The sequence below is a fragment of the Eubalaena glacialis genome, chromosome 3 (genome assembly GCF_028564815.1).
Source record: "Eubalaena glacialis isolate mEubGla1 chromosome 3, mEubGla1.1.hap2.+ XY, whole genome shotgun sequence".
In the NCBI taxonomy this organism is placed as follows: Eukaryota; Metazoa; Chordata; class Mammalia; order Artiodactyla; family Balaenidae; genus Eubalaena; species Eubalaena glacialis.
In genome coordinates this window covers 173056615-173083416 of record NC_083718.1, presented here as the reverse complement: position 1 = coordinate 173083416, position 26802 = coordinate 173056615, and the positions used below count along the sequence as shown (strand labels likewise).

The window sequence follows — 26802 nt, the reverse complement described above, 5'->3', positions numbered from 1 at the left end:
GCCTCTGGTCTTCAGGGGGAGCCCGCTCGGAGCCTCAGCATCCTGGGTCAGTGACAGCCCCACATACTCCCTCTGTTAGACCTGGCATGACACCTGGGCACATAATAGGAACTCGGTAAGTGAAAATCACTTTATTTACCCAAGTTCCTGCCTGGTGTCCCAGAACTGGAAGTCAAATCCTTTCTCCACATCAGACTCCGTCGGAGAACTTGTTTAAAATGAAGGTTTAAAACAAAAGCAGGTTCTCAGATTCTACTTCAAGAGAGATTCTGAATCAGCAGTGCTAGTCATGGGGCCGAGGAAATGAATTTTTAACAAGCACCCAGGTGATTCCAAGGTAGGAAGTCCATGTTGCAGGGCAGGCTTGGAGGGAGCCAGGGACTGGGCAAGGAGAGCCCCATTACCTAAGAGCTCCTTCTAGCCATGCTTACCTGCTCTGAGCCACAGGTGTAGGGCGAGGGTTTTGGCATCTGTAGCAGACCCCAAGCTCTCCCCACCCCCTACCTCCCGGAAGGCTGGCTGTCCCTGCCTGACGTTCCAGTGCTGGTGGGGTTAACCCGGGAGCTCGTTAAAGATCCAGCTGTCTGTCTCCTCCAGCCTGAATCCTGAATCAGAATCTTCAGGGAGACCAGAGAATGTTTTTTTGTGGGTTTTTAAAAAATATTTATTTATTATTTATTTTATTTATTTATTTTGGCTGTGCCGGATCTTAGCTGCGGCGGCATGGCGGGATCTTCATCGTGGCACGCGGGCTTCTTAGTTGCAGCATGCATGTGGGATCTAGTTCTCCGACCAGCGATCAAACCCAGGCCCCCTGCGTTGGGATCGCGGAGTCTTCCCCACTGGACCACCAGAGAAGTCCCGAGAATATTTTTTAACAAGTTTCCCAGGCGTCCTCCATTTTCTGCTCTTCCACCCAATCTTGGAGCAGGGACCACCCTGCCGGAGGAGGGGACGGAGAGGAGCACCCACTGTGCACCCCGCTGTGCTGGGCAGAGGGTTCCCTGATCTCCTTAACCCTCAGGGCAACAGATTTAAGAGATGATGGAAGCTGAGGCTCAGAGAAGTTTCAAGACTCCAGTCTGCCTGACACCAAACACAGGCCTGTCGCCTCCACTTGCAAGGTTTGTTCTTTCTACAATAAACAGAATCTTACTTGAGTTCACGGAACAGGGACAGAGGAGCTATTTTTACCCTCATTTTACTAAAGAAGAGGAAGCTAAAGCCCAGAGAGGCAAAATGACTGGCCAGGATTACAAGGCCAGTCAGGGGCAGAGCAGGCGCTTGGCAAGGTGACTCCGAGGCCCTTCTGAGCTCTTTCCTCAGGGCCGCTGGACGTCCCCACTATTCCCAAATCAAATAATGAGGAGCGTGGTTGACTTCCAGCAAGGGGACAGATGAAACAGATGTGCTAGGTTGAATGCGGGGCTGCAGAAAGGGAGTAGGAAATGGAGAGGGCGAACCCCGCTTCCCTGAGGTTCCAGCCAGTACAGGCCGACTCAACCACGCCCCCGCCACCACACACACACACACACACACACACACACACACACACACACACACTCGCACTCCAACCTCCACTGGGGCTTGTGAGAGGGGCTGGAAGGGGGGGCCCGGCTGTGGTGGCCCCAGACTGACACTGAGAGGCCAGCCACAGGGGTGGGATGTTGAGGGCTTGGGGGTGGGATGTCTGGACTGATGCCTTTGGTGGTTACACCTCGTTTTAAAGGGACAATTCCCACTTGACACATGAGGAAGTTGAGGCCTAATTGCCCAGCTGCTACCCCTACCCATCTGGCTCAGCCCACAGTAGCCCGCAGGCAGCAGTGAGCTGCCCACTGGGAGATGTGAGAGGGCTGGGATCGGCCCCATTATTCACAGCAAACCACAGGAAGAGGAGTAAAGTGGCTCATCCAGCCTTCCGCTCCTTCTGGGCCCTGCCGCTCCTCCAGCCAGCCTTCCCTGCCCAAGGAGCCCCTTAACCTTGAAGGGGATGAACCAGCTGCCACAGAGACACCCTGGAGGCGTCTTGAGTAACGCAGCTGGTTCAATGCCCAATGTACATTGCCCAACGCACACCTCTCTCGCGGGTCAGGTCATCGCTGAAAAGATGGCTCTGAGCAGGGTTATGGGAATGGGCTGGGACCACTGCTGACTTTCCAAGTGGGTCTGTGGCAATCGTGTGCTAGAAAGGAAACGGGAAGGCGTTAGGCCGTCTGGGAAAAGGGGATGTCATGGCTGAAACCCAAATTCCTTATTATGACTTTCTCATCTCCCTGGTCTCACCTCACCCCACTTCTCTGCTCCAGGCGTGACAAAGGGTGTTCAGTTCCAAGAACGTGCTATGCTCTTACTTCCAGGTCTTGGCACACACTGTTCCCTCTGATGGAAACATCTTCCCCTCTAGTCCTACCTCACCTATGCCGGGCGATCTCCCTTTCTTCCTTCCTTGCCAACAAGACTTTACTGGAAACAGTTGGTGTCCAGTCCCAAGGGGCAAGTCCTGGTCTAGGGCCTGCCCATTCTCCTTTGCTGTTTTCTCAAATTTACAGTTAGAGGTGGCCACGTCGTGTATTTTGGGGCCAATGACACCTTTGGGGGAAAGTTTTGCTTCATGGATGACTTCTTTCTGCTTGGCAATTGATACGGGGTGTGGTGCAGTCACCACCGTCTGAGACTCTACACCTGGAAGATGACAAGCCCTCCTGCGAGGAGGGAGGAGAAGCCGAGTAAGAGCCTGGTTCCTCGGTGGCACTGCTGAGGTCATGAACAACACCTGAAACTGCCTGCCGCCAGACTTACGCGAGAAAATAGGCCCATTTGTTTACGCTAGTTATTCCCTGCAGCTGAAAACATCCGACTTTGAAAAGGTCACTTCCTCCAGGAAACACTCCCTGGCTGCTAAGAACAGGATCAAAGGCCCCCTCCTCGGAGCGGTGGACGCATCGTGCCTTTCACGATCTTTGCACCGGTTGACCATCCACACGCCCCAGCAGGATGCAGTCGGCAGCAGGGACCCGTGGTGTTCACCACTTTATCCCAAAGCCAGCGTATTTGTTGAGTGCCTAAGCACACCAGTAGCTGATCACTGGTACAACCTCCTGGAGGACAAAGACAGGGCCTGGCCCTCACGAGCTTGCAGAGCTCTAAGGAAGGGGTGGGTGTGTACACACACACCCTGGAGTGAGGTGGGCGGCACCTCCCTGCCCAGGATGATCAGCATTCCCTCGCGACATCCGCGGGTGACTAAACAGTTCCCTCTCTCTGCCTCGGTCAGGTTTTAGCTAGAACCCCTCCCACCCACCCCCTGTGGTCTAATCATCTGCAGTTTGGACTCGCTTAGCTGCACTGGGAAGGACAGTAAGACACCCAAGCTTCTGTCCCCTCCCACAGAGAAGCAAGTCAAAGTTGCAGGATCTCTTGATACAAGACATTGTACCTCTGTGATTACTGGACATCTTTACTCATCTACAAAACAATGCAAAAGTCTGGCTTCAAGTCACCCAGGTTCTCCTGTCTTCACATTTTAGGTGTCACCTTTCTATTTTTCACCTTATGTCCCTCCCAAGGGCTGGTCCTGTCTCTCACAGCCAGCACGATACTGGAGTATATACCGTAAGCAGGATGCTTCCATACATTATTTCATTTAATCCTCAAAATAATCAGTATTTTCATTTTGCACAGAAATAATCCTGGCAACACCCACTGAGCACTATGGTAGCTACCTTACATATGCCGTACCTAAAGCTGTCAGTGATCTATATTCCCATTTGCAGATGAAGAAATTAAGGTTCAGCAAGTAAGGGGTCAGAAGCCAGGTCCATCCAACTCCAAAGCATTTTGCGGATGGGCCAAGCCCGACAAGAGGCTTACCCATGGAAAACTACCTGAGCAACAGTACACCAGTGGTTCGGGTATAAAAATTTATTACACATACAGAATATTACCACTAACAAACGCAGACAGGCTAGGACACAATGGTACTGGAGGGAGGATGGCTAGCTCTTTGGAAAGTGAACAGGTTTGGGTGACTTGGAGCCTCATGCCACACGGATTGGCCAGTCAGACGGGAAAGCACATGCCAAACACCACGGGACGTCAGGGCATCGAGTGACTGCTCTGTGTGTCCAATGCCTTCCCATCTGATCTGGGGCTTCGAAGGATGCCACACCCAGAAGCAAGCAACTGAAGGAAAGGGGCTTCCTAAGGTGGCCCAGGCTTGTCTCTGAAGTCATGGCAACACCATTTTAAGCAATATGTTTAATTGGATGATTTCCACAAACTATACACGAAGTTTCTAACCATCACAATTCAGTGAAGTACAAAACATTAAGTTACAGGCTGTGGGAAGAGAAGGCAGCACCAATGGTGGCACCTTCCAGATCCCGGTTGGTCTAGGGGTAGGGGTAGGTTTCTTTTAAACCGAGCCCCTCATTTCAATGTACAAAAGAATTACTCTGATCAATATTAAATTGTATTGAAAACAAAATGGACTAAAAAGCAAATACTACTCTATGTTGGGGTGAAAATGGGAGGAAAGAATGAGTCCTTCAAAGCAGGAGGGGAGACAGGTGAGGGAAGGTTCTGTGGCTGTGACCCCAGGTGGTCACTCACGCTGCTCCATTTTTACTTTTGGTGGTCTCAGGAAGGTCCTGTTCTTCTTCTCTTTCTTTCCTTTCGTATTTGCTTGGAAGTTTCGCCAGCTGTCCACACGACCATCTCGACTTTCCTAAGCACAGAAGAGGTTTGAGGTGAGGAAACCAGTTAGGGAAAGGAAGGGTCTGAGCCTGCTCTGCCATCCCCCTTGTAGCCCAGCTCGGCCCAGCCCAGTCCTCTGGAATAATCCAAGAGTAGAACAGAGCAAGAGCTTTTCTGCCCCTTCCATGGGCCCAGGAAAGGGTCATACCACCCCTAGAAGGCAGGATAAGCCACAGGCTGGAAAGGAGGATGAGACGAATAATACTCATCACAATAAAGCCATTGTTTGCTGCGTACCTCTGGGCTAGACACTTACTGCACGCTACTTCTAACCCTCACAAAAAGCTGCGGTGTGTCGTGCCACTGGTATTTCACAAACGAAGACACCAGGGCTCAGAGGTTGCATCCTTTTCTCAAAGCCATCTGGCTTGCCAGCAGTACAGCCGCTCTTTCCCCCGCACCTTCCTTCTGCCCCTTAAAACCTGGATGGAAGCGCAAAGCCAGCACAATGCCTGGCCAGCTGTGCTGGGAGGACCACTGGGATCCCTCCCCCTTACCGAGGGGCCTACTCATTTTCTCTCTTTGCATTCACTCAGTGGGACAGAAACAAAGCCATCATCGCTGGTTAGCCAATCCCTACCCTGAGTCCTAAATCTTACAGAAGATAAGACCAAACGCTGCTCAATTCAGAAAACTGGCTGAGCCCCTGAAGGATATAACCAGGATGTCAAAGAGGAATCAAGCCTTAAGTCTCTCTGCAGGCAGGACACCGGGGTTACAAGAACCTCAGTTTCTACTAACAGACCTCTAAATAGGGCGCTACTCCACGTTTACCCCCTAGAGGTGTAAACCATTGTTCCTGAGCCCACTTGGCAGCTGTGCCTATCATGCCCTTGCCAAGCTACGGAGCGCAGAGGTGGCTGAGCCAGGACTCAGTCCCCAAAGCCCCCGCTTTTCCCCACATAAGCCATTTCCCCGACTGTCCACCCCAGTCAGTCCTGGGAATGCCCAGGAATCAAGCTTCTATGCCGGGAAGTTTTCTTACTCTGGAATAAGAGTCCTTGGCCACCTTGGAATCTTACCTCAAAATTTTTCTGCCACTCCCTTTCTCGTTTGGCTTTTTCTTGAGCTTCAATCTCTTCTTCCCTTTGTCGCTTCCTAGGAGGAAAACCAGGCCATAGGATTTATATGATACTTGGAGACTGTGTTAACCATACAAGTTAGGCATGTCCCCACAGAAGCAAGCATATAAAGTAAACCAATTCCCTAGAGGTCTCCAAAGACGGCTGTCTGGAAAGGGCTCAAAGCACTGCACAAATGTCATTCTAAAACATGCAGATGAGACTGTGGGGCAAGATACAGATACCCCTGTCACAGAGATAGACAGACAAGGTCGTCAAAGCCCAGCCAACACTAATCGGAGGTTCCAGGGCCAGTCCCTGACAAAGCCATCTCAAGAACCCAGGCCACCTTACTTCAGTAGAGTGACCATTACAATAGCAGAGGTTCTTGTTCAAGAGGATCTCTGGACAAAACCCTATCCTAAAACAAGGCCCTTTCACATAACCCCAACTAGCAAAGCCTAGTTATTGCTAAACACCAATCAACAATACAAAATACATAAACTAAATTAACCTCAAGATTTCTGATGAGCAAAGGAAATCAATCATACTTTCCGGCAATAAATCTGTTGTAAGTGATTACACTGTACAACGCTACATACTCACCAAAGCTGCAGCCACTAGTCACACAAAAGGCTCTGGCCTGAATAACTGCCTACTTCACTCCAGGAAATCAGGAAGAAAACACACAGCACTCTTGATTATAAACTCCCTAAGGACAGGCCTATTCAATATTTCCCAAAAGTCAGAGAGAATTCCTTACCCTAGTGATTCAAAAGTTTGGCTGTTTCAGATAACTATTTTAGACAGTCTCTTAAACGATGTACTGTAACATAATTCCTTCATCAGGAAAATCTCCGAAGACCATCTTGGTTAATCTAGGTATTCAGACATGGCTTAAACGAATATACTAATATATACCTTTCATGCATCTCTTTGGCTTCTCTCTCTTTCCTTTTAATTTCCAGCTCAGCAAAGAGTTTCATGGTCTGTTTGTATACTGCTTGTTTGAACTACAAAAAAATTAAGAAGAAAAGCAAAGTAAATATTTTACCAGCAATTTGAATCAAATATTTTTAGATGGAGCCCAGGACAAAAGCAGATTAGACCAGCAAGGAAAAAAGACTCTCCAGAGAGAACCACTTCAGGATGCTGGCTCTCTCCTGGGAGATAAATAACACATCCTCCTATGAGCTCTTTCCACTTTCACCATTCAGATGATACAGAGGAGCCTTGCTCTGGTAAAAAGCACCAACAAGAGAAAAAAAAAATTTTACCCACTTATCACAACCATTGAAATTTTGGAGGGCCCTTTCCTCCAAAGAACTTCCAAAAATAACTTTCATTCTTTCTTTTCACGCATATTTTATAATTAACTCTGAGCTAGGCACCAAGAGAGGTACTGGAGATATACAGGTGCTATCAGACTAGTCTCAGGAGTCTCTCGACTGTGGCAGAGCTACTAGTTGTCCCCTATCCTCGCCCCATGATGTGTTCTACCTTCTTGTACACTCCCTTATCTTAAAGCACATGGCCACCCAGCGCAAAAGCCTGTATTTCCCAGGCTTCTCTGTAGCTAGGTGTGGCCATGTAACTTGTTTTAGCCAATGAGCTATAAGGAAAAGTGATGTAGCAACTTTCTGGAGTGTTCTTAGAGGGAGCACATTTATCCCTCCTGCCCTATTCCTCTATCCTGCTGTTTGTACATGGGTGAGGTGATGACACATCCTGGACTGTGAGATTGGAGGCAACACACTTGTTGGCAGAGCCACAGAAAGGAGGACACTGAGTCCTTGAGGGAGAAGCAGTCCAGCAGCCATCTTCCCAAAGACTACTACACAGGAGAGAAAAAAGCCACCGACTTGTTCAAACCACTGTCATTTGGGGTCTCAGTTGTATGCAGCTGAGCTTACATTCTGACTCTTACGTCGGCAGAAACAGGTAACACAGCATTAGATAGAAAACAAAACTCTTATCTTTAAAACTTTTTCCCCCAAATATAAAGTATTTTAAATATACAAAGAAATATAAAAAATAACCCATCATGCAGATTTCATACGATTTATATCCTAAAATCAGAGACACTGGAGCAAGAGTGACATATGGAAAAAAGGGGAAGTAAAGGAATCCCCAAATTACTGTCACTTCTCTTTAATACTGATACCTGCCAGGCACTGCTCAATGAAAGCAATGCTGACAAACTCCAGCCCCTAATAATGACAAACATCAAAGAGGTGAAGGAATCTGTAAAGAATATTTCAATATTTTTAAAAGCTCCTGGATGAACAGTTTCTGGTGATTTTAATTTTTTATATTTTTCTGCTTTTTCCAAATTTTCTATCATTAGCATGTGTTCCTTTATAAGCAGGAAAAAAAGACAACTAAAAAAAGTTAAGGTTCTTAACAACCTAGGAGGAGCAAGGAATATTTATAAGAGGGTCTTCAGAAAAGACTAAAAAGGATAATTAAAGGGAAGGGAAAGTAGGGCTGAGGAGAAAAAAACTAAAATACTGGAATGGAGTAAACCCAAAACAAGTGGCTAGTGGAAAAGACGGCCTAACAGTTCTCAAGCAGTGTTACCAAACAGAAGAGGGGACCAGTTGCTGTTAGTAAAATCACTGATGGAAGAAGTTGATAGGAAGTTTCCCTAGTAAGACAGCCGCTCCTCTATAAATCTTTTAAAATAAGCATGTGGATTAAGTTATTTATTGACCTAACTTGAGGCAAGATTAAGATGACTTAAAATTTTTCAGGCTAGTGAGGCAATCAGACACCAATATATAAGTAGAATCTCTCTCTTAACCAATCTCCACTGAAGAACCCACGGGATTAACAGATACTCGGGGACTTCCCTGGTGGTGCAGTGGTTAAAATCCGCACTCCCAATGCAGGGGGCCCAGGTTCAATCCCTGGTCAGGGAACTAGATCCCACATGCATGCCACAACTAAGAGTTTGCATGCCACAACTAAGGAGGCCGCAAGCCGCAACTAAGACCTGGCGCAAATAAAAAATTTAAAAAAACCCAAAAAACAGATGCTTGCCATTTCCCTGGAAGCACATTATTACCTGCAGCACAATGGGTACCCGTGGCTGTAGACAGCTGTTTACCAAGAGTCATCTGTGGTTGCTCCCAAAGCTGTCTATCCCAGTTGCAATTACTACTGTACTTATGTGATTTAAACATCACAGAAATTGATGAGTGTGGTTATAAAAATAAATGCTTGTTGGTTCTTTTAAAACTAAGTGGAATGCTTTAGAAAGAGTCAAACACAAGTCCCTAAAAATAACCGCTGTTGAATTAGGTACAGGTGAGACATCATCCGGAAAAGACTGAAAAAACAATCTAGGATTCTGCTCTTGCTTTGCTTCACAGGTACCTAAGTTTTCAATGTTCTTCAAAAGAAATTAAAAGCAGAAACTATGGATAATGCTCTGTGTATTTTATAAAATAAAGTCAACTGCGAACTCCAATGAGCAGACAAACCCTCAAAGGAAAGGCCATAGCCCTATGTCCAAAAAAACGTGGATTTTTCAAAAACGAGAATGAATATACATTTTAATATTTTAAGTGAAAATGTTTCTAGCATGTATGCAACATTCCTTAAGCTTCCCTCTCTTTAACCCACCAATCAGTGAACCCATTCACACAAGATGAGGTGGTTTTTCCCATATTTAACTTACCAGCTCAGGATCATCCTCCTCCACATTTGTAGGCTTTCCTTCCTTCTTTAATTGCTTTTTTCGCTCTTTCACCTAAAAAGAATTTTTTTCCATCAAAAAATGAGCACTCATACGTTGAGAATATCCATTAAGCTGCACACATAGAATATGTGCACTTTTCTACAGGTATAACAAAAAGTTTACACTGAAAAAAGATGAGCCACTCCCCTCCCCTCCAAAACAGCAACGCAATCAAAGAAAACTAGGAACCAGGGGTCTTTTCTCTAACCTCATCTAAAATCCAACACAAGGGGACCAGCTGGGGAGTTGTCCCCAACTTATCAGATCCTAGGCCAGATCCAAAGAGCCTTTGATACACTGAACAGCTTATGCATTTATCTTTTATGGCTTGTGGTTATGTGTTTATAGCAAAAAAAAAAAGTACATTTGTCAAGTTTTAAAGAAGCTACAGAATTTGCAGCATCAAATATGATTGTTTTCTGGCATTTCTGCAACGGCATTCTGGATAATTTTCACTGTGAAACCTCCTTAAACCAATGATCTTCACAACACATTAACTGATGTTTTCATCACTTTGGCCACCATTGAGATTCCCCCCAAAAATAAATATATCCATTCACAAAAGAATGACATTACTCCATTAAATTACCATTCAGTCCGGCAAAAAGCCAAGTGCCTTCCAAGCTCAGAAAGGCCCTACTGCCACCCTGTGGTCAGAAAGCCTGAGGGTGGCTCCTTTACAGGCAAAATACAGAGGAAGGGTAACTATCACAATAATTCAGGGACAAATTGTCGGGTTCTTTTCTGGTTTCTACCAGAATTTGGCCCTCAAATTCCAACACATGACCAGCAAGACACAGTTATGGCAGTCTGTCTCTTCTTTTTACTCATGTCCCTCATCTAAATTGGCCTCATTACTATTATTGGTTATACAGTTGTTACAGATTCCAAAGCTCTTCAAAGAAAAGGTCACATCCATATTCACTCCCGATTGAAACTGCTCTTATAAAACAGCCTCAAGATTCTTGCCCTAGCAAGTAAAAAATTAAAACAAAGACCTTTCTTACCTCAAGGAAGCTATCTTAACATTTCCCACCACTCGGGAGATTTAGGTAATGGAAAAAAATAAAGACAGCTAAAACTGAATTTATTTCAATTGAGTCCTTCCCAACCCTATTATTAATACAGACATGTATCTCGTCCTATTTTTTAAAAAATATTTACTCATAGCCCCTTGCCAGCCTTTCTCAAGCCCTTGTTTCAACCTTTTCACAGAGACAAGAATAAAAGTCCAGGGTTAAGCACACCATGGCTGCTCCACTGTTCCACTTTCAGAATGGGGTACTGCGATGAGAGAGCAAGAAAAACCCTCTTTCCACAACAAGGGACTGCTAGGGAAAGAGGTAGGAGCAGCGTCCTGGCCACTTATCCTGAGCTCTAGGAGTGAATGCCAGATTCAGGCACGCACCACTGTTCATGACCACCACCGCAAAGTGGTGGAGACCACAGGAGCAGTCAGGCCAGTCAGGCCAGTCAGGCATTGCTATGTTAATGTTAACATTTACCCTCCTACAAAGCAAGGCGCCCAAGGCTTACTAATACTTCCTGTAAACACAGCAGCACTATAAATACTTACGGTGTGTTCCACGTATTCTTTTCCTGCCTGAATTACATCCAGGGCCCTCTTCTTTTGTTCCTGATCCAGTAGCAACTTGTAAGCTTTGTCCACAGCTAATGCAAAACATTGAAATTAACTGTTTCTGCAAACACCCTCTCAAAGTCTGAACTATACTCAGGCAGTGTAAATGGACTTGTGCCGTCTAAAAGCATTCCCTACTTTGTTAAATTATTTACTGTTTTTAAACTGATTTAAAAACATACAACTACAGCAATGATTTTCCTTGAGAGCCTTGGAAAAAAATTAAATAAATGCTCAAGGTTAAATACACCACATCTAGATTTAACTCAGTGATCAAATTCTTCCAATTATTTTTTATGTTCAAAGGAAAAAAATGATCCTATGCAGTAACAATCTTTGTTGGCACATAAAAGTTTTAACAAACCAAAGTTAAGGTCTATTTCTAAACAGCAACATTCTGCTTTGAATGACAACCGTTCTACTGAAAACCACAGCTTCTTCCTGACCAGAAGACAAAACTGTAACATTCTTTTCTTGATCCAGGACTAGGAACAGTTAGACCCGAGCACTGACAATATGTTTCTCAGAAGCAGGTAAATATACAAATACCTTCAAAAGCCTTTTGTGCTCTGTCAGCATCATCTTGATTTTTGTCAGGATGCACCAATATGGATAACTATAATAAGAGAAAAGATAGCTTTGTCAATAAGAGGAACATTTAGTAACTCTTCACCTGCACTGTGCCTCTTTACAACCAAAAGCTCTTATTAGGGCAAAAACTGCCAGCCAGAAGCATTTTTTAAAAATTAATAAATATCATAAAATGCCCAGAAGTGTTAGTCCTTAATAAAATTCAAGTACCAACAGGTAACTGCACAGATGGAAAACATTTATTTGAGAACAAATGTAAGCCAAGCATTATGAAGATGTTGTCATAATTTGGGAGGGGGAAGGAAAGAACAAAAAGTACCAAGTTCCTTTTATGTTTCTTATATGGAGCACTAGAGAGGATTAAACAGGTCTGAGATATCATCTCTTTCTTAAAAGAACTTCTAATATAGAGCAGTGGCTCTCAGTTCTGGCTGCGTTCCAACCCTGTGAAGATTTTTAGGAATACAGAGGTCTACTTTCCAGCCTGAGACCTTCTGAATCAGTCTCCGGCATCTGTACTTTTTAAACCTCTACTAGACTGGGTATCAGGTGATAGTAAGGAATTAGTGTTAATTTGTTAGGTGTGACAAGTAGTTATGCAAGAAAATGTCTTTTACTTTGGTGGGATAACTGCTTAAGTACTTAGCGGTGAAGTATCATAGTGTCTGTAATTTACACTTCTGCCAAAAATACATATATAGTTAATGAAGGGAACTGTTGCATATAGATGGTGAATATACGGGCTTTCATTGCTTTATTCTTTCTTTTTAAAATATAACGAAAATTTCTTATAACAAAAAGTTAAAAAGCAAAAACCTCCATAGGTGATCCTTTCAGACAGCCAGGGTTAAGAACCACTGACCTACTATCACCGACAGACAGAAACAGTTTGAACAGAGGGACTGTGCTCGGGGATGACATCAAGTAGGGATCTACTGCGAAATCCAGCATTACTGAAGCCAAAATCCTGGGTTCCTATTTCAACTTCAATCACCTGCTAGCTGTGAGACCTTGAGCAATTCACTTGATCTATCTCCGCCTCAGTTTCCTCCTCTCTAAGTGGGACAATACTGTATACCTATATCTCACTGGGTTGTTGTAAGGATGAAATGAGATAATGAGTAAAGAACTTAGCATACTAACACACACTGGCAACAGCCAGCACATGAAGAGGACATACCATAGGCCAAGACCTACTCTAAGTGCTTTAGGTGTGTTGCCTCATTCAAATCCTTATAAAAACCCCAGGGGCAGCCACCATCATTACATGAATTTTACAAATGAGGTAACAGGGCACAGGAAGGCTGAAAGAGGTACAGCTCACACTGCTTGTAAGAGGTACAGCCAAGACAGAAACTCAAGTCATACAGCTCCAGCACGCACACTCTTAACTATTAGGCTCTATTAATGACTAAATAAGAACTCTTATTGAGTTCTTCGTATAGCTACATAAATAGTCTAAAAGTTTTGACTATGAATTTGAATGATTGTTTATTGAATTGGGAAAGATTTCTAATGCATTACATTAGAAAACTTGATATTTTAGAAGAAGGGGAAAAAGCTGAATATAAGTGCAGAGAAGAAGTCAGGAAGCAAAAAAAGCTATAAAGTTATATAATGGGAAATGACTGAGTAGGCAAAGATAAAAACACCTTGGCTTAATAGTAGATCAGAAGATGATTATGAGTCAGCAATGTGGAAGCAATGACTGTATTGAAAAAGCAAGCCTAACACTGGATATTAACAAGTCTGTCATGCAGGAGCTGAGAAATATATTCAGCACTGGTCAGGCCCTATTAAAATATGAAGTATATAAAAGATATAAGTTGAGGAAAGTTAAAAAAAAAAAGACATGAAATATACAGAAAATCCAATTTGCAAAGACATTACAGGGAGTATGATTATTCAACTCATAGAAGAAAAGGCTGGGGGGTTACTCAGCTTTCAAAACTGGAAGGGTGTTTTAAAAGGCTACTATAAAACTCTACAGCTTGAGTTATTAAATATTAGAATGGGCAAGAATCAGAGGTTGTGGATCTCCTTTCCTAGAGAACTTTCTGAAAGCACTCTATATTAAACCAGGTATCTTTTGAGTATTCATTTAAGTTTGCAAAAGATAAAATTATTGAGGAATAGAACTTTAAAAATAAAATCATTTAACACTGTTAAATGAACTTAAAAATAAAACACTGTTATGAATCTCCTAGAAGCCAGGGGATTTGATAAGTATGACACCATGTAAGCTCTACTACTCTACCTTGTACTTCTCTCTCTTAATTAAGGAACTGGAGAGATTCTATTTGGATGTAAAATTCATCCTATTCACAGGTAAGCTATGGTCATTAAATTATTTAAGATTTGTATGTCACTGTAAGTTTTTTTTCAGAGTTACATAGCCTTAAAAAAAAAAAATTAAATTTTGGCCCAAAAGTCGTAACAGAATGTCCTCATAATAACCCTCAAGTCCTAACAGAATCATATGCTCAATACATTTTTAAAAGGTTCAAACTCCACCTATTACAGGAATATAGTATCATACCTGCCGAAACCTCTTTTTTATTTCTTCATCTGTCACTTCAGGATCTATCTGAAGAACCTGGAAGAATCAAAATCAAAACTGTAAAAGAGATTAAAAGAATTTATAGATTTAAGAGATGCCCAATAATTATACATTTTATAATCAGCATCTAGAACAGTACTCAGCATTCTAGAACAGTACCTAGCAGACAGTTCTAAAAAATGTTCAAGAAATATAAATGAGTAAACCAATAACAGAATAATAGCTATAGTGTTTCAGGGTTCTCAAATTAATTTAGTGGTTTCTTTCACTCCATCAGAAAAATAATAAATTACCCTACACCCAGGGACGTGTTTACAGACCATGAGAAAAATGTTGCCTTTCTCCTTCATTATTAAGAAAAGTACCCACCCTCTACTTACCTTTGCAAATGTGGAGAAAGTACAGCAACTCAACGTGGAAATAATTAGGCTGGCTACCTGATTTTTTTTTTTTTTTTAATGAGGGAGAACTGTAGATCTTCAAATAAAGCCCCCCCCCACAGCTGATTTTCATCTCAATCAAGAAATGTCCACTTGGCTCCACGTTATAATTTACATGGCTCAATAGTTCTCAACCCAGAGTGGAAATCTGAGAGCAATGCCAGGGGTTCACTCTAGGAAAGTCTGATTCCAGCTCAGTAGAACTTAGTAGAATTGGGTACGGCCAAATGACAGCAAAATCTGTATTTTTTGAGCAACCCTGTTTTAAAGATAAGTTTTATCATTCTTCTCCAACCCTGGGTAACCTGGTGTTGACATTCGTCATCAAGGATTCTGATTCCCTCACCACAAAAACACACATTCATTCAAACATTTACATAGCAGCTACTACCTGCTGAACATGCTGCTATACACTAGAAATGCAAAGATAAATAAGCAGGAGAAACATTTTTTTAAATTACCATATAATAAAAGTTTTTCAAAGAAGGCTTTATTATAAGACATACAATTAAACCAGAGGATTTCAAGTGTAGTCCATGGATTCAACATAGCACCTAACATTTATGTACTTAGTATTCAAGGTGTGAAGAAGGTGCTGAAGGGCAGAGGGTAAGAAGGTCTGTTAGAAATTCAGAAGAGCAGGCCCCACTTCAGTGTGACTGAATCAGAATCAACATTTCAACAAGATCCCCAGGTGATCTGAATCATATTACAGTTTGAGATGCACTGGTAAGGAATGATGACAGAGGTCAAAAATGTGTGCACTTGAAGTTAATAGAACTGACGATCAGTTATTAAAGGGGGCAAAGAGGAAAAAAAAAAAAAAGTAAGAAATCTTGAAAAATACACACCAGGGGCTTCCCTGGTGGTGCAGTGGTTGGGAATCAGCCTGCCAGTGCAGGGGACACGGGTTCGAACTCTGGTCCGGGAAGATCCCACATGCCGCAGAGCAACTAAGCCCGTGCACCACAACTACTGAGCCTGCGCTCTAGAGCCCGCGAGCCAGAACTACTGAGCCGCATGCCACAACTACTGAAGCCCATGCCCCTAGAGCCTGTGCTCCACAACAAGAGAAGCCACCGCAATGAGAAGCCCGCGCACTGCAACGAAGAGTAGCCCCCGCTCGCCACAACTAGAGAAAGCCCGTGTGCAGCAACAAAGACCCAATGTAGCCAAAAATAAAATAAATTTATTAAAAAAAAAAATACATACCAGAGAAATTAAAACTGAAAAGTAATCTGCCAAGCTTAGTCAGATGTTTACAGAGTCTTAGAAAAACTCGACAACAAGTAATGTCAAGATTTATAGCAAGCTTTCAACACATTCAAACAGCCCACCTACAGCAGCAGTTATTGGTAGGCAATGAAGCTGAATCACCCCTGCATTCAATAGACTTTTGAAGGTTACTACAAGAGCGTACCCATTCTCAAATGTCAGGCATACAATTGGGGGTGAGGGAAAAGGAAGAAGAACTTTAAAACAAAGACTTTTCAAGAGTGGGTGCGCCCCATCATACCTTCCCAAGGGAGAAAGGAACCGGGGAAAAGTCACTCAAAAGGAAAAATGCAGCCACATAAGATTTACAGACAAAGGGAGGTAACTGTACATACACAAATATTCAGAGGAGAACCCTACCTTTCCTTGGTTCTGGGGAAAAGGAATGTACTAGAGCAAACCAAAGTCCAGCAAACCCAACAAGGTATTCAAAATGAATGTGAAAGGATGGAAATCATCCCACCTTCACACACACAAAAAAGCCTCAATAAAGCTATAGCCTAGAACTAATCATGCCAAATGTAATTCATAAACCTTGACTGGTTCCCAGGTTAAAACATAAAATAGCTAAAATTGAGAATTTTTTTTAGGACAATTGGAGTCATTGGAGTGTGGACTTCATGCCAGAGGATGTTGCTGAACTGCAGTAATGTGGTTTTTCCTAGGTGTGGTAATGGTGTTGTGGTTATGTCGAAATGTGTTCTTGTTTTGAGGAGATGCATGTTAAAGTACTTAGGCATGAAGCATCACTGTCTGCAGCTTACTTTCAGATGATTTGGCAAAAATGAAGAGGGTATGTATAAATATACACAAACACACACACATCAAAAGTTATTTTTCCAAGGGTCATATCATATGCGTACTGATCACTAGCAACATATATTCACTGAGTGCCTTCAAAGCTAGCTAATCCGACTCCTTTTCTATCATTAAGAGTTGGAGGTGCTATATGTGGCCATGAAACACAGTGAAGACAATGGGCCTATACCTGCGGCCCAAACCCCTTTGAAGCCAGTTTTATACATTCAGTACAAACTTATGGAGCACCTGGGGTTGCTAGATCCCGTGCTCACTACTGTTCTCATAGAATTTAAGGTCCACAAGGGAAGGAACAGACAAGTCACAATTCTTACCAAAATGATAAATACCATATAACCAATATGGCTCTAAGGAAGCACACAGGTCTGTTCAGATTCTTGGAAGATTTTTCTGAACTCCCACTGTGTCTCAGGCTTTGGGGATACTGCAAAGAAAAATCCACAGTCTTGGACCTCAGAGAGTTAATAAATCATCACACAGAAACAAAAATGCTTGACTGTGGCATTTATATAAGTTCCTGAACTCAAATAAACTGCCATAGTCTCCTTTAGGATCTTCTGCTTGAAAGAGGAATCCAGTCTTAAGTCACAACTGAACTCTCTGACCTGTTAATAATGTGCAAGTTCCAGAATCCTGTGAGATAAATACCTTTCTTCCCAACGTGCTAAACAAGATAAACAGAAAACGAAGTCTGTGGTGCTGCCTCCTGGGGCTTTAAAGTTAAACAGAAGGACTTCCCTGGTGGTCCAGTGGTAAAGAATCCACCTTACAATGCAGGGGACACAGGTTTGATCCCTGGTCAGGGAACTAAGATCCCACATGCTGCAGGGCAACTAAGCCCGCGCGCCACAACTACTGAGCTCGCGCACCTCAACTAGAGCCCGCGTGCCGCAAACTACAGAGCCCACGTGCCCTGGAGCCTGCGCGCCACAACTAGAGAGAGAAAACCTGCACTCCACAACTAGAGAGAAGCCCTCGCGCCGCATCCCGCCTGCCGCAAAAATAAATAAAATAAATAAATAATAAATAAAACCTTTATAAAAAATAAAGTTAAACAGAAAAAAGGAACATGAAAAAGGCAGGACTGAGCTGGCGCACAGGTTCATCTAAGCTTATGGAAGGAAGTAGGGGAGGGCCCTTAACCTAAGAACAATTGTAGAATGCATAAGAAAGATGTTTAGAAAATGGCTGAAGGTTAGAAATGCATCCAAATAGTGCAGTGATGGCAGGAAGGGGGGGAAAATGCCCCCTGGATTAGGATTCCTGTAATAAGACCCATCAGAGTCCCTTTTCTACCTGCTGCTCAGGAAGATGGTATAAAGGACAACTACTCACATTTCAATTTATAGCCAAGAGGACAGCTATTACTGCATCACTTCTCCTTACTAGGAAAAAACCAGTCTGCTTACCTCTGGAGAAAAGTCTGATTCATTTAGATGTCTAAGTAGTTGTTGCATGAAAAAACAGAAGTTACTGATTTCCTAAATTGCTAGGAACACCTAGCTTGGTGGCGAGGATGCTGGACCCTGACTTAGGGTCAAAAACCAACTTTGTAAGAAGACAACTGGCGGGGGCTTGGGGCTAAATTAGGAGTTTGGGATTAACAGATACACACTACCGTATATAAAACAGATAAACAACAAGCACCTACTATATGGCACAGGGAACTATATTCAATACCTTGTAATAACCTATAATGGAAAAGAATCTGAAAAAGAATACACACACACACACATATATATAGTATAACTAAATCACTTTGCTGTACACCTGAAACTAGCACAACATTGTATACCAACTATACTTCAATTAACAAAAAAAAAAAAGACAATGACACCCATCCTATAAAGTGGCCAGCATATTTGTATGAAAGAGAAAAGACAAAAGTTCTAATGGACAGTCATGGAGTCCTTCTCACTCAAACACAATCTGGCACCTGCCCAGGTTTGTCAACCTTACCATATTCTTTACACATTCAAACACACTTCCGGGGAATTCCCTGGTGGTCCAGTGGTTAGGACTCCGAGCTCTCACTGTGAACTGCCCGGGTTCAATGCCTGGTCAGGGAACTAAGACCCCACTTGCCATGCGGCGAAAAAAATAAATAAAATTAAAAAACAAACACACTTCCTATAATCAGGACAGGAGCTATGGGGCAGTGAGTTCCACTTCCAGACCACATTAACCGGTAGGACAGTAAAATCCTAGCATTCATACTGGTCCCAACAATCTGTTACTCCTCATCAACAGATCTCCACAGGAAACACTAATTATCTTAAATAAACAGGTAAGTTATATGATCATGTGTCCCCTTTTCACAGTACATACTATCTCAATTTAAAAATATGACTAGGGACTTCCTTGGTGGTACAGTGGATAAGACTCCATGCTCCCAATGCAGGGGGCCGGCATTGGATCCCTGGTCTGGGAACTAGATCCCATATGCATGCTGCAACTAGGAGTTTGCATGCCACAACTAAGGAGCCCGCTTGCCTCAACTACAGACCCAGTGCAACCAAATAAATAAATATTAAAAATATATATATATGACTAAACAGAAAGGACATACCATCAAATTCTTTATCACCTTTCAAACATATTATCTCCCCCTACGCCCTCCCCAAAATCATATCTAAATACTCTTTAAGCTTTTCATCTTCCTCTTCCCTTTCAAATATGTTAAGTGGGGCCAGGCGAAGTAGACATCTACTTTGGGTGAGGAGTCAAGATGGCCCAGAGCGGAGCGTCAGAGCCCATCTGGGACAAAGAAGACAGTAACCACACGGGGAGTGTCGGCTAGTCATGTGGTGCTGGAGCCCAAACAGGGTGAGAAGAGCATCCACAGAGGGGTAACTTGACATAAAGTGCCAAAGTGGGTTGAGGAGGGCATCTCCATGGACAGGTGGCCTGCCATAGGGTGTTAGAACCTAAGCAGGGTGAGACTGTCAATATGGGAGGGCACAGGGTGCAGGAGCCCAAGCAAGGACATCTCCACAAAGCCCAAGCCTAGCATGGGGTGTGGAAGCCTGTGCCTGGTGAGGTGGGTGCCCATGTAGGAGAGCATCCAATGTAACAGGGCAGCCCAACTTGAGGTGTAGGAGCCCAAGTACAACTGGCACAGAGAGTTGGAACGTGAGCAGAGTGAAGAGGACATCCATGCAGGGGGCGCCTGGAGTGTGGAGTCAGAACGCAATAAAGATGAGGAGGGTGTTCCCAGAGGAAGGCAGCCTGACACAGGGTGTCAAGACCAGAGCAGGTAGGAAGGAAGCATGCCTGCTTGGTGGGGAGGCTGCTGGAGCCCAAGAGGGACGAAGAGAGCTCTTGGGGGTGGAGGGCAGGCACAGGGAGGCAGAGCCAGGTGAGAAACATACCCACACCAAAGGGTGACCCGGCACTGGAGTTTAGAGTTCAGGTGTGGGCAGAAGGGTTTTTGCACAGTGAGGCAACCCGGTGTTGGTGTCAGAGTGAAGCAGGGTGAGGAGGTCATTCACATGAGGGAAGGAATGGCAATGGGAGATCGAGATCAGATTCATACAGGAGGATCAATTAAGTAAATATATATATTAAAGACAGTGGGAGCCAGATTTCTCAGAGAAGGGAACTATGAACATGGAATGAAAAAAAACCCTAGAATAAACCCTGTGATGTTGGATTGAACTTTTATGTAATACGTGTATGTGTATGTACACACACACACACACACACACACACACACACACACTCCTTAGCTCTGTCTACCAATAGGGTCTGGGAGTAGTGACATCCCAATGGCAATGGGTATACCTAGCATCCAAATCTTGATTTCTAAACATCATTCTTCATTAAAAGGAATCAGAACTCCTCAAAGAAATGGTTAATTCCAGGCTGGGTCAGGAAAAGTACAAGAGTGCCTAGTAATCAAAGAATGATGAAGACATATCAAAAAGACAGGAAAGGCTTAAAAGTAACCTACTGGTCAAATTTGGGACATTTGAGCATCGAAATAAGTAATATCAAATTATAACCCATTGAATAAAATAGGAAACCCCAAGTCTATACTGACAAATGAATAAACTGAAACTTTGATAAGGACAGTATATTCACACATTCTCAAAGTACCTCCTCATAAAATACTTATCAATTACAAAGGAGAAAAAAGTTAACTTCATGAAGAAACCTAGTAGGCACCTCTTTAAGTGATCAAGTAATATCATTAATAACAGGATAAATCAAAATCATGTACCACTTTACAGGTTACAAAGAGAAAAATGCAGTACCACCTCTATGCTATTCCTGTCAACACTGCATAAACTGAATCTAATGTGAAGAAACATCAAACAAACTCAAGTTGAGAAAGATGCTACAAAATAACTGGCCTGTAATCTTCAGAAATGCCAAGGTCATGAAAGTCAAGGAAAGACTGAGGAACTGTTCCAGATTGAGGGAGACTAATGAGACATGACAACTAAATGTAACAGAGATTCCAGACTGGATCCTTTTGCTATAAAGGACATCATTGAAACAATTAGCTAGTTTGAATGGGGTCTGAGGATCACATAGTAAACTAAATGCATCAACATTTATTTCCTGGTTTTGATTGTTATATTGTGGCTCAGTAGGAGAATGTTGTTCGTTGGAAAATACACTACAGTATTTCAGGGAGATGGGGTGTCATATTGACAACTTACTTGCAACCTTTCTGCAAATCTGAGATTGTTTTAAAATGAAAAATATTCTTGGAAAATTCTTCAAAAAAACAGAAACAATTGGTGAATCTTGAAAATACTACACTAAGTGAAATAAGCCAGACATAAACAGACAAACATTGTATGAGGCACCTGGAATAGGCATTCATAGACAAAAAGCAGAATAGAGCTTACCAGGGGTTGGGGGTAGGAGGACTGGAGAGTTATTGTTTTATGGGTTTGAAGTTTCAGTTTGGAATAATGAAAAACTTCTAGAAATGGAGAGGGATGATGATTGCACAACACTGTGAATGTACTTAATGCCACTTAACTGTATGCCTAAAAATGGTTAAAATGGTTAATTTTACATTATGTATACTTTACCACAATAAAATGAAGTGGAGAAAAGGTTTTTTTTTTATAAGTGCTCAATAAGTGTTTTTTATAAGATGTAACAACATTCATTTCAAAGTTATTTATAACTGTGACAATTAGAAACTAGTTTAATTATCGTACAATAAAGGTATTGTTGAAATAATAATTGAGACTTTAAAAAGTGTATATGGGCTTCCCTGGTGGAGCAGTGGTTGAGAATCCGCCTGCTAATGCAGGGGACATGGGTTCAAGCCCTGATCTGGGAAGATCCCACATGCCGCGGAGCAGCTGGGCCCGTGAGCCACAATTACTGAGCCTGCGCGTCTGGAGCCTGTGCTCCGCAACAAGAGAGGCCGCGATAGTGAGAGGCCCGCGCACCGCGATGAAGAGTGGCCCCCGCTTGCCACAACTAGAGAAAGCCCTCGCACAGAAACGAAGACCCAACACAGCCATAAATAAATAAATAATTAATTAATTAATTAAAAATATTTTTTAAAAAGTGTATAAAAATAGTTTATGTAACAATATAGCATTTAAAATAGCATGGGAATAGATAATTAATAAGAACCTGCTGTATAAAAAATAAATAAATAAAATAAAATTCAAAAAAATAAATAAATAAAATAAAATAGCATGGGGCTTCCCAGGTGGCGTGGTGGTTTAGAATCCGCCTGCCAATGCAGGGAACACGGGTTCGAGCACTGGTCTGGGAAGATCCCACATGCCTCGGAGCAACTAAGCCCGTGTGCCACAACTACTGAGCCTGCACTCTAGAGCCGGTGAGCCACAACTACTGAAGCTTGCACGTCTAGAGCCCGCAAACCACAACAAGAGAAGCCACCGCAATGAGAAGCCCGCGCACCCAACAAAGAGTAGCCCCAACTCGCTGCAACTAGAGAAAGCCCACGCGCAGCAACGGAGACCCAACACAGTCAAAAATTTAAATAAATAAATAAATAAATAATTTATATATTAAAAAAAACTTTAAAAAAATAAAATAAAATAAAACAGCATGAACTGCATGACCCTCTTTGTTTCTAAATAAAACTAAAAACAGTTGGAGCATAAACAGGTGTTTTCTTAGGTACGATTATACATGATTTTTATTCTTGCTTTTTCTATATTTCTAATTTTTATTAGAAATATGATTTACTTTTATAATCAGGAAACATTTAAAGTTATAAAACTAAAGAAGCTAAAAAGTGTATTTGCTTGTCTATAATCTTGTGAACATTTTTGGGTTGTTAGGTTTTTTTTATTGTGGTGAAACAGAAAAGTTTTAACAAACAAATTAAATCAAAGACCCTAAATTTACCAAGGCTAGCTATTCCTTCACATTTGAAAATAAATCCATATATATTTGGGTTACTAAAAGATGAGAGCAAGCTCTGCTCACAATAAACCACCGAAGTTCAACTCCAACTATGCATAGTACAAATTAGGTGTGTGTTCCGAGGTAAGTCTGCCTGCAGCTACGTAAAGCTCCCTATCAAGGGCCACAGCAACATCAGATACCTCACCTCAAATGGGTTCAAATTGAAGTAGGAGGAACCAGGACGAGTCAATCTTTCAATCTGATTTTTGGATGTTAGAACTGAATCTCTCTTCTCTATTTGTTTCACCTAAAATAAAGGGGATAAAAACCTCATTAGTAAAGCTCAGCAATGAACTCTGAATTGTCATCTTAACAAGTTACTCACAGACATGTTCAGTAAACATTTATTTGCGTGTCTACACGTTCAAGGTATTTTGCTAAACACTTTGAGAAATTAAAACAGCTACCATTTACTGAATTTTAATATAATGTAAAAACTTTACAGGTGTTTATTCCTCTCAACAATCCTATATGGTAGGTACCACTATTATCCCCATTTCGCAGATAAGAAAACTGAGAGTTAGGTCAACTGACTTGTAACCAGCCAACCTGTAAACCAGATTTTTTCCCAATCACCCAATTTATAAACCAGAATTTTAAGCCCAACAGTTTGACGCCAGAGCAAGGCAGCAAGAAGATTCAAAAATAAATAAATCACAGCCACTGCCTTCAAAGAGCTTCCCCTCTAATGATGAACGATATACTTGTGAATGTTCACATTAATTTACAACTTTTTAAGAAAGGAAAAATACAATTACACTGAAATATACACTAAAAGCAGCATTAAAAAAGTGTGTGGGAGGGAGCAAATAACTCCGCTTTTCTAACTCTAATAGTTAGAAAAATCCCTGACCTGAACACAATGCTAAGGAGAACAAGCACCAGGTAGTCCCAGGAAAACATCCTCGGTGCCACTGTCAGAACTAAAATTTTAGTTGGAACGAATCTCTGGCATGTTATATATACCATCTTTATTTCTATGGCCAAAATGGATTTGGAAAGGATCTCAGTAACATAAAAAGCTAATCCATTTCAGCATCTTCCCTCTTCACTATTTTGTAAAATAGCACGCCCCTCCCCCCACTCTCTTTTTCCCAGACTCATTTTTCCTCATAGCACTTATCACTACCTGACAGTGTATTGTACATCTATTCATTGTTTATTCTTCTCAACAGAATGAAAGCTCTATGAAGACAGGATTTTTCTCTCTGTTGTTCACTACCATTTCTCCAGAACCTAAACAGTACACTAGACCATATCAGGTGCTCAATAAATATTAGTTAATGATGATTAAAGGGTCCTCCTTTAGAAACTTTCTCTCATTAAATTAAACAAACCAGGATTGCTTCTTTTTTTTTTAACTAAGAAAGAGTAATTAAAACAAGTTCCACTATAACTGCTGAGTACTCATGAGAAGCCAGTAAACTGGAAGCAGTGCATTAACACTTTCAAGTGAATTAGACATTTTGAAAGCACAGACTATAAATGGACATACTAATTTGTTTTTAAACTTAATATTTTGGAGAAACTACTATGTAACAAGCACTGTTACAACTACCAGAGATAAAAGATGAATGTGACATGGTGCTTAACTCTCAGTAACTCACAGCCAGGTGGGGAGCAACTCCATTCCTCAAATCCATGCCAACCTAAAGAGGTCCACTTTCAGCCTTGTTTTAACTCTTACAAAGATGCTTCTGCTTTATATCTCATGAAACTTTCTTATACATTAAACCCTTTAACCCTCATTAAAACTCTTGTTTTAATATTAACTTTCGTTCTACAAACGTGGAAATTGAGGATTGCCAAATCAATGGCTTGAAAGAATTCTGTCACAGTCATGTTAACTGCCTTGCACGAATCCAATCCGAGGTCCTCTGACTCCAAAAGCCATTCTTTTCTTTCATTTATTTATTCACCCATTTATTCATTCATTCGTTTACTCAACAAATATTTATTAAGCAACTACTACGTACTACGCTCTGGAGATGCGATAGTAAACGAGGCTCACACCAAACTTACTCCCTCCCAACATGATACCGAGCTGTCATCTGCTCTAAGACCCAGCACAAATTATCTCACCTCCCTAAACCTCAGGTTTGTCATCTGTAAAAGGGAGATAATGCCTACACGGCACAATGCACAGTGCCTAGCGTTCGCTAATAGCAGAAATAACTACCAGGAAAACTCACTACAGATAACTAAGAGTAGAGAGTCCTTCTGTTGAGAATAAAAACGGGGCCAAGCCGGTTAAGTCGCTCCCAGGAAGGCCCAGCCTCCCGGCCGCTGCCAGCCCCCGACTACGCGGACCTGGGGAACTCTGCGCGCGCCGAAGCACTTCGTTGGCCACGATCGCCGCCTCCCCACAGACGCCGGACCCCCCGCCCCTTTCTGTCATCCAGGGGATCTCCGCGCCTCAATATCAGGAAGAAACGCACACACACTCCCGAAGCCCCCACCGCCCCAAAGGGCAGACAGGAGGGGCTGCCCAACGGTCCAGGCCAGAAGGACCACTGCCTTCGCCCGCTGGGAGCGTAGCCCCAGCGGGGTCGCCCCGTTGCCGCCATCCCTCACTCTGTGTTCACCTCACTGTAGAAGGTCATAAATGCCTCCTCCGTGCTGCCGCCGCCACCCGAAGCCCCGCTCTCTCCTGGAGCCGCCATTTCCCCGGCCCAGCCACCATGTGACTCTTCTGCGCAAGCGCTACCTCACGTCTTCTTACAGGTCCGCCTCTCCCCCTTGTGACTCTTAAAGGGCTCGCAGCCCAGCCAGACACCTCCAATCTAAGTAAACTCTTCTTTAAACTGAGGTTAAATACACGTGACATACAATTAACCATTTTAAAGTGAACAATTCAGTGGCCTTTAGTGCATTCACAGTGTTGTGCAACCATCACCTCTATCTAGTTACAGAACAGTTGCATGGCCCCAAAAGGATACCCGGCACCTAATCAACATTTCGTACCCATATTTCCCAACCCCTGGCAACAACCAATCTGTGTATTGTCCCTATGGACTTACTTATTCTGGACATTTCATATAAATGCAGTCATACAACATGTGACCTTTTGTGTCTGGTTTCATTCACTTATAATGTTTTCCAGGTTCATTCAAGGCATAGCATACATCATTACTTCATTATTTTTTATGGCTGAATAGTATTCCATCACATGTGTATACCACAATTTGTTTATTCATTCGTCAGCTGATGGACATTTGGGTTGTTTCCATCTTTTGGCTACTGTGAAATGGTGCTGCTACGAACATGTGTTGAGTACCAGTTTTCTATTTGAGGGGTACAATTTCCTAGAAAGGAATTTGGTAATTCTATATTTAACCTTTTGAGCAACTGCCAAGCTGTTTTCCACAGCGGCTGAACCATTTTACATTCCTACCAGCGGTGTAGGAGGTTTACAATTTCTCCACATCCTCACCAATGCTTGTTATTTTCCTTTTTTTTTTTAATTACAGCCATCCTAGTACCTAGATGGATCTTTTGCACAA

The 26802-nt window shown here is 42.6% G+C and overlaps 1 protein-coding gene across 1 annotated transcript; it reads right to left on the bottom strand.

Moving 5' to 3' along the window:
• Positions 1–3909: 3909 nt before the first annotated feature.
• On the bottom strand, positions 3910–26003 carry DNAJC8 (DnaJ heat shock protein family (Hsp40) member C8). Its single transcript, XM_061186901.1, has 9 exons — positions 25885–26003; positions 23445–23546; positions 14331–14387; positions 11750–11816; positions 11138–11232; positions 9502–9573; positions 6741–6832; positions 5781–5856; positions 3910–4729 (listed from the first exon to the last, which is right to left on the bottom strand). The coding sequence occupies exons 1-9, from the start codon at positions 25960–25962 to the stop codon at positions 4607–4609; spliced, it is 762 nt and encodes a 253-aa protein (XP_061042884.1). The 5' UTR covers positions 25963–26003; the 3' UTR covers positions 3910–4606.
• Between the last annotated feature and the right edge of the window lie 799 nt (positions 26004–26802).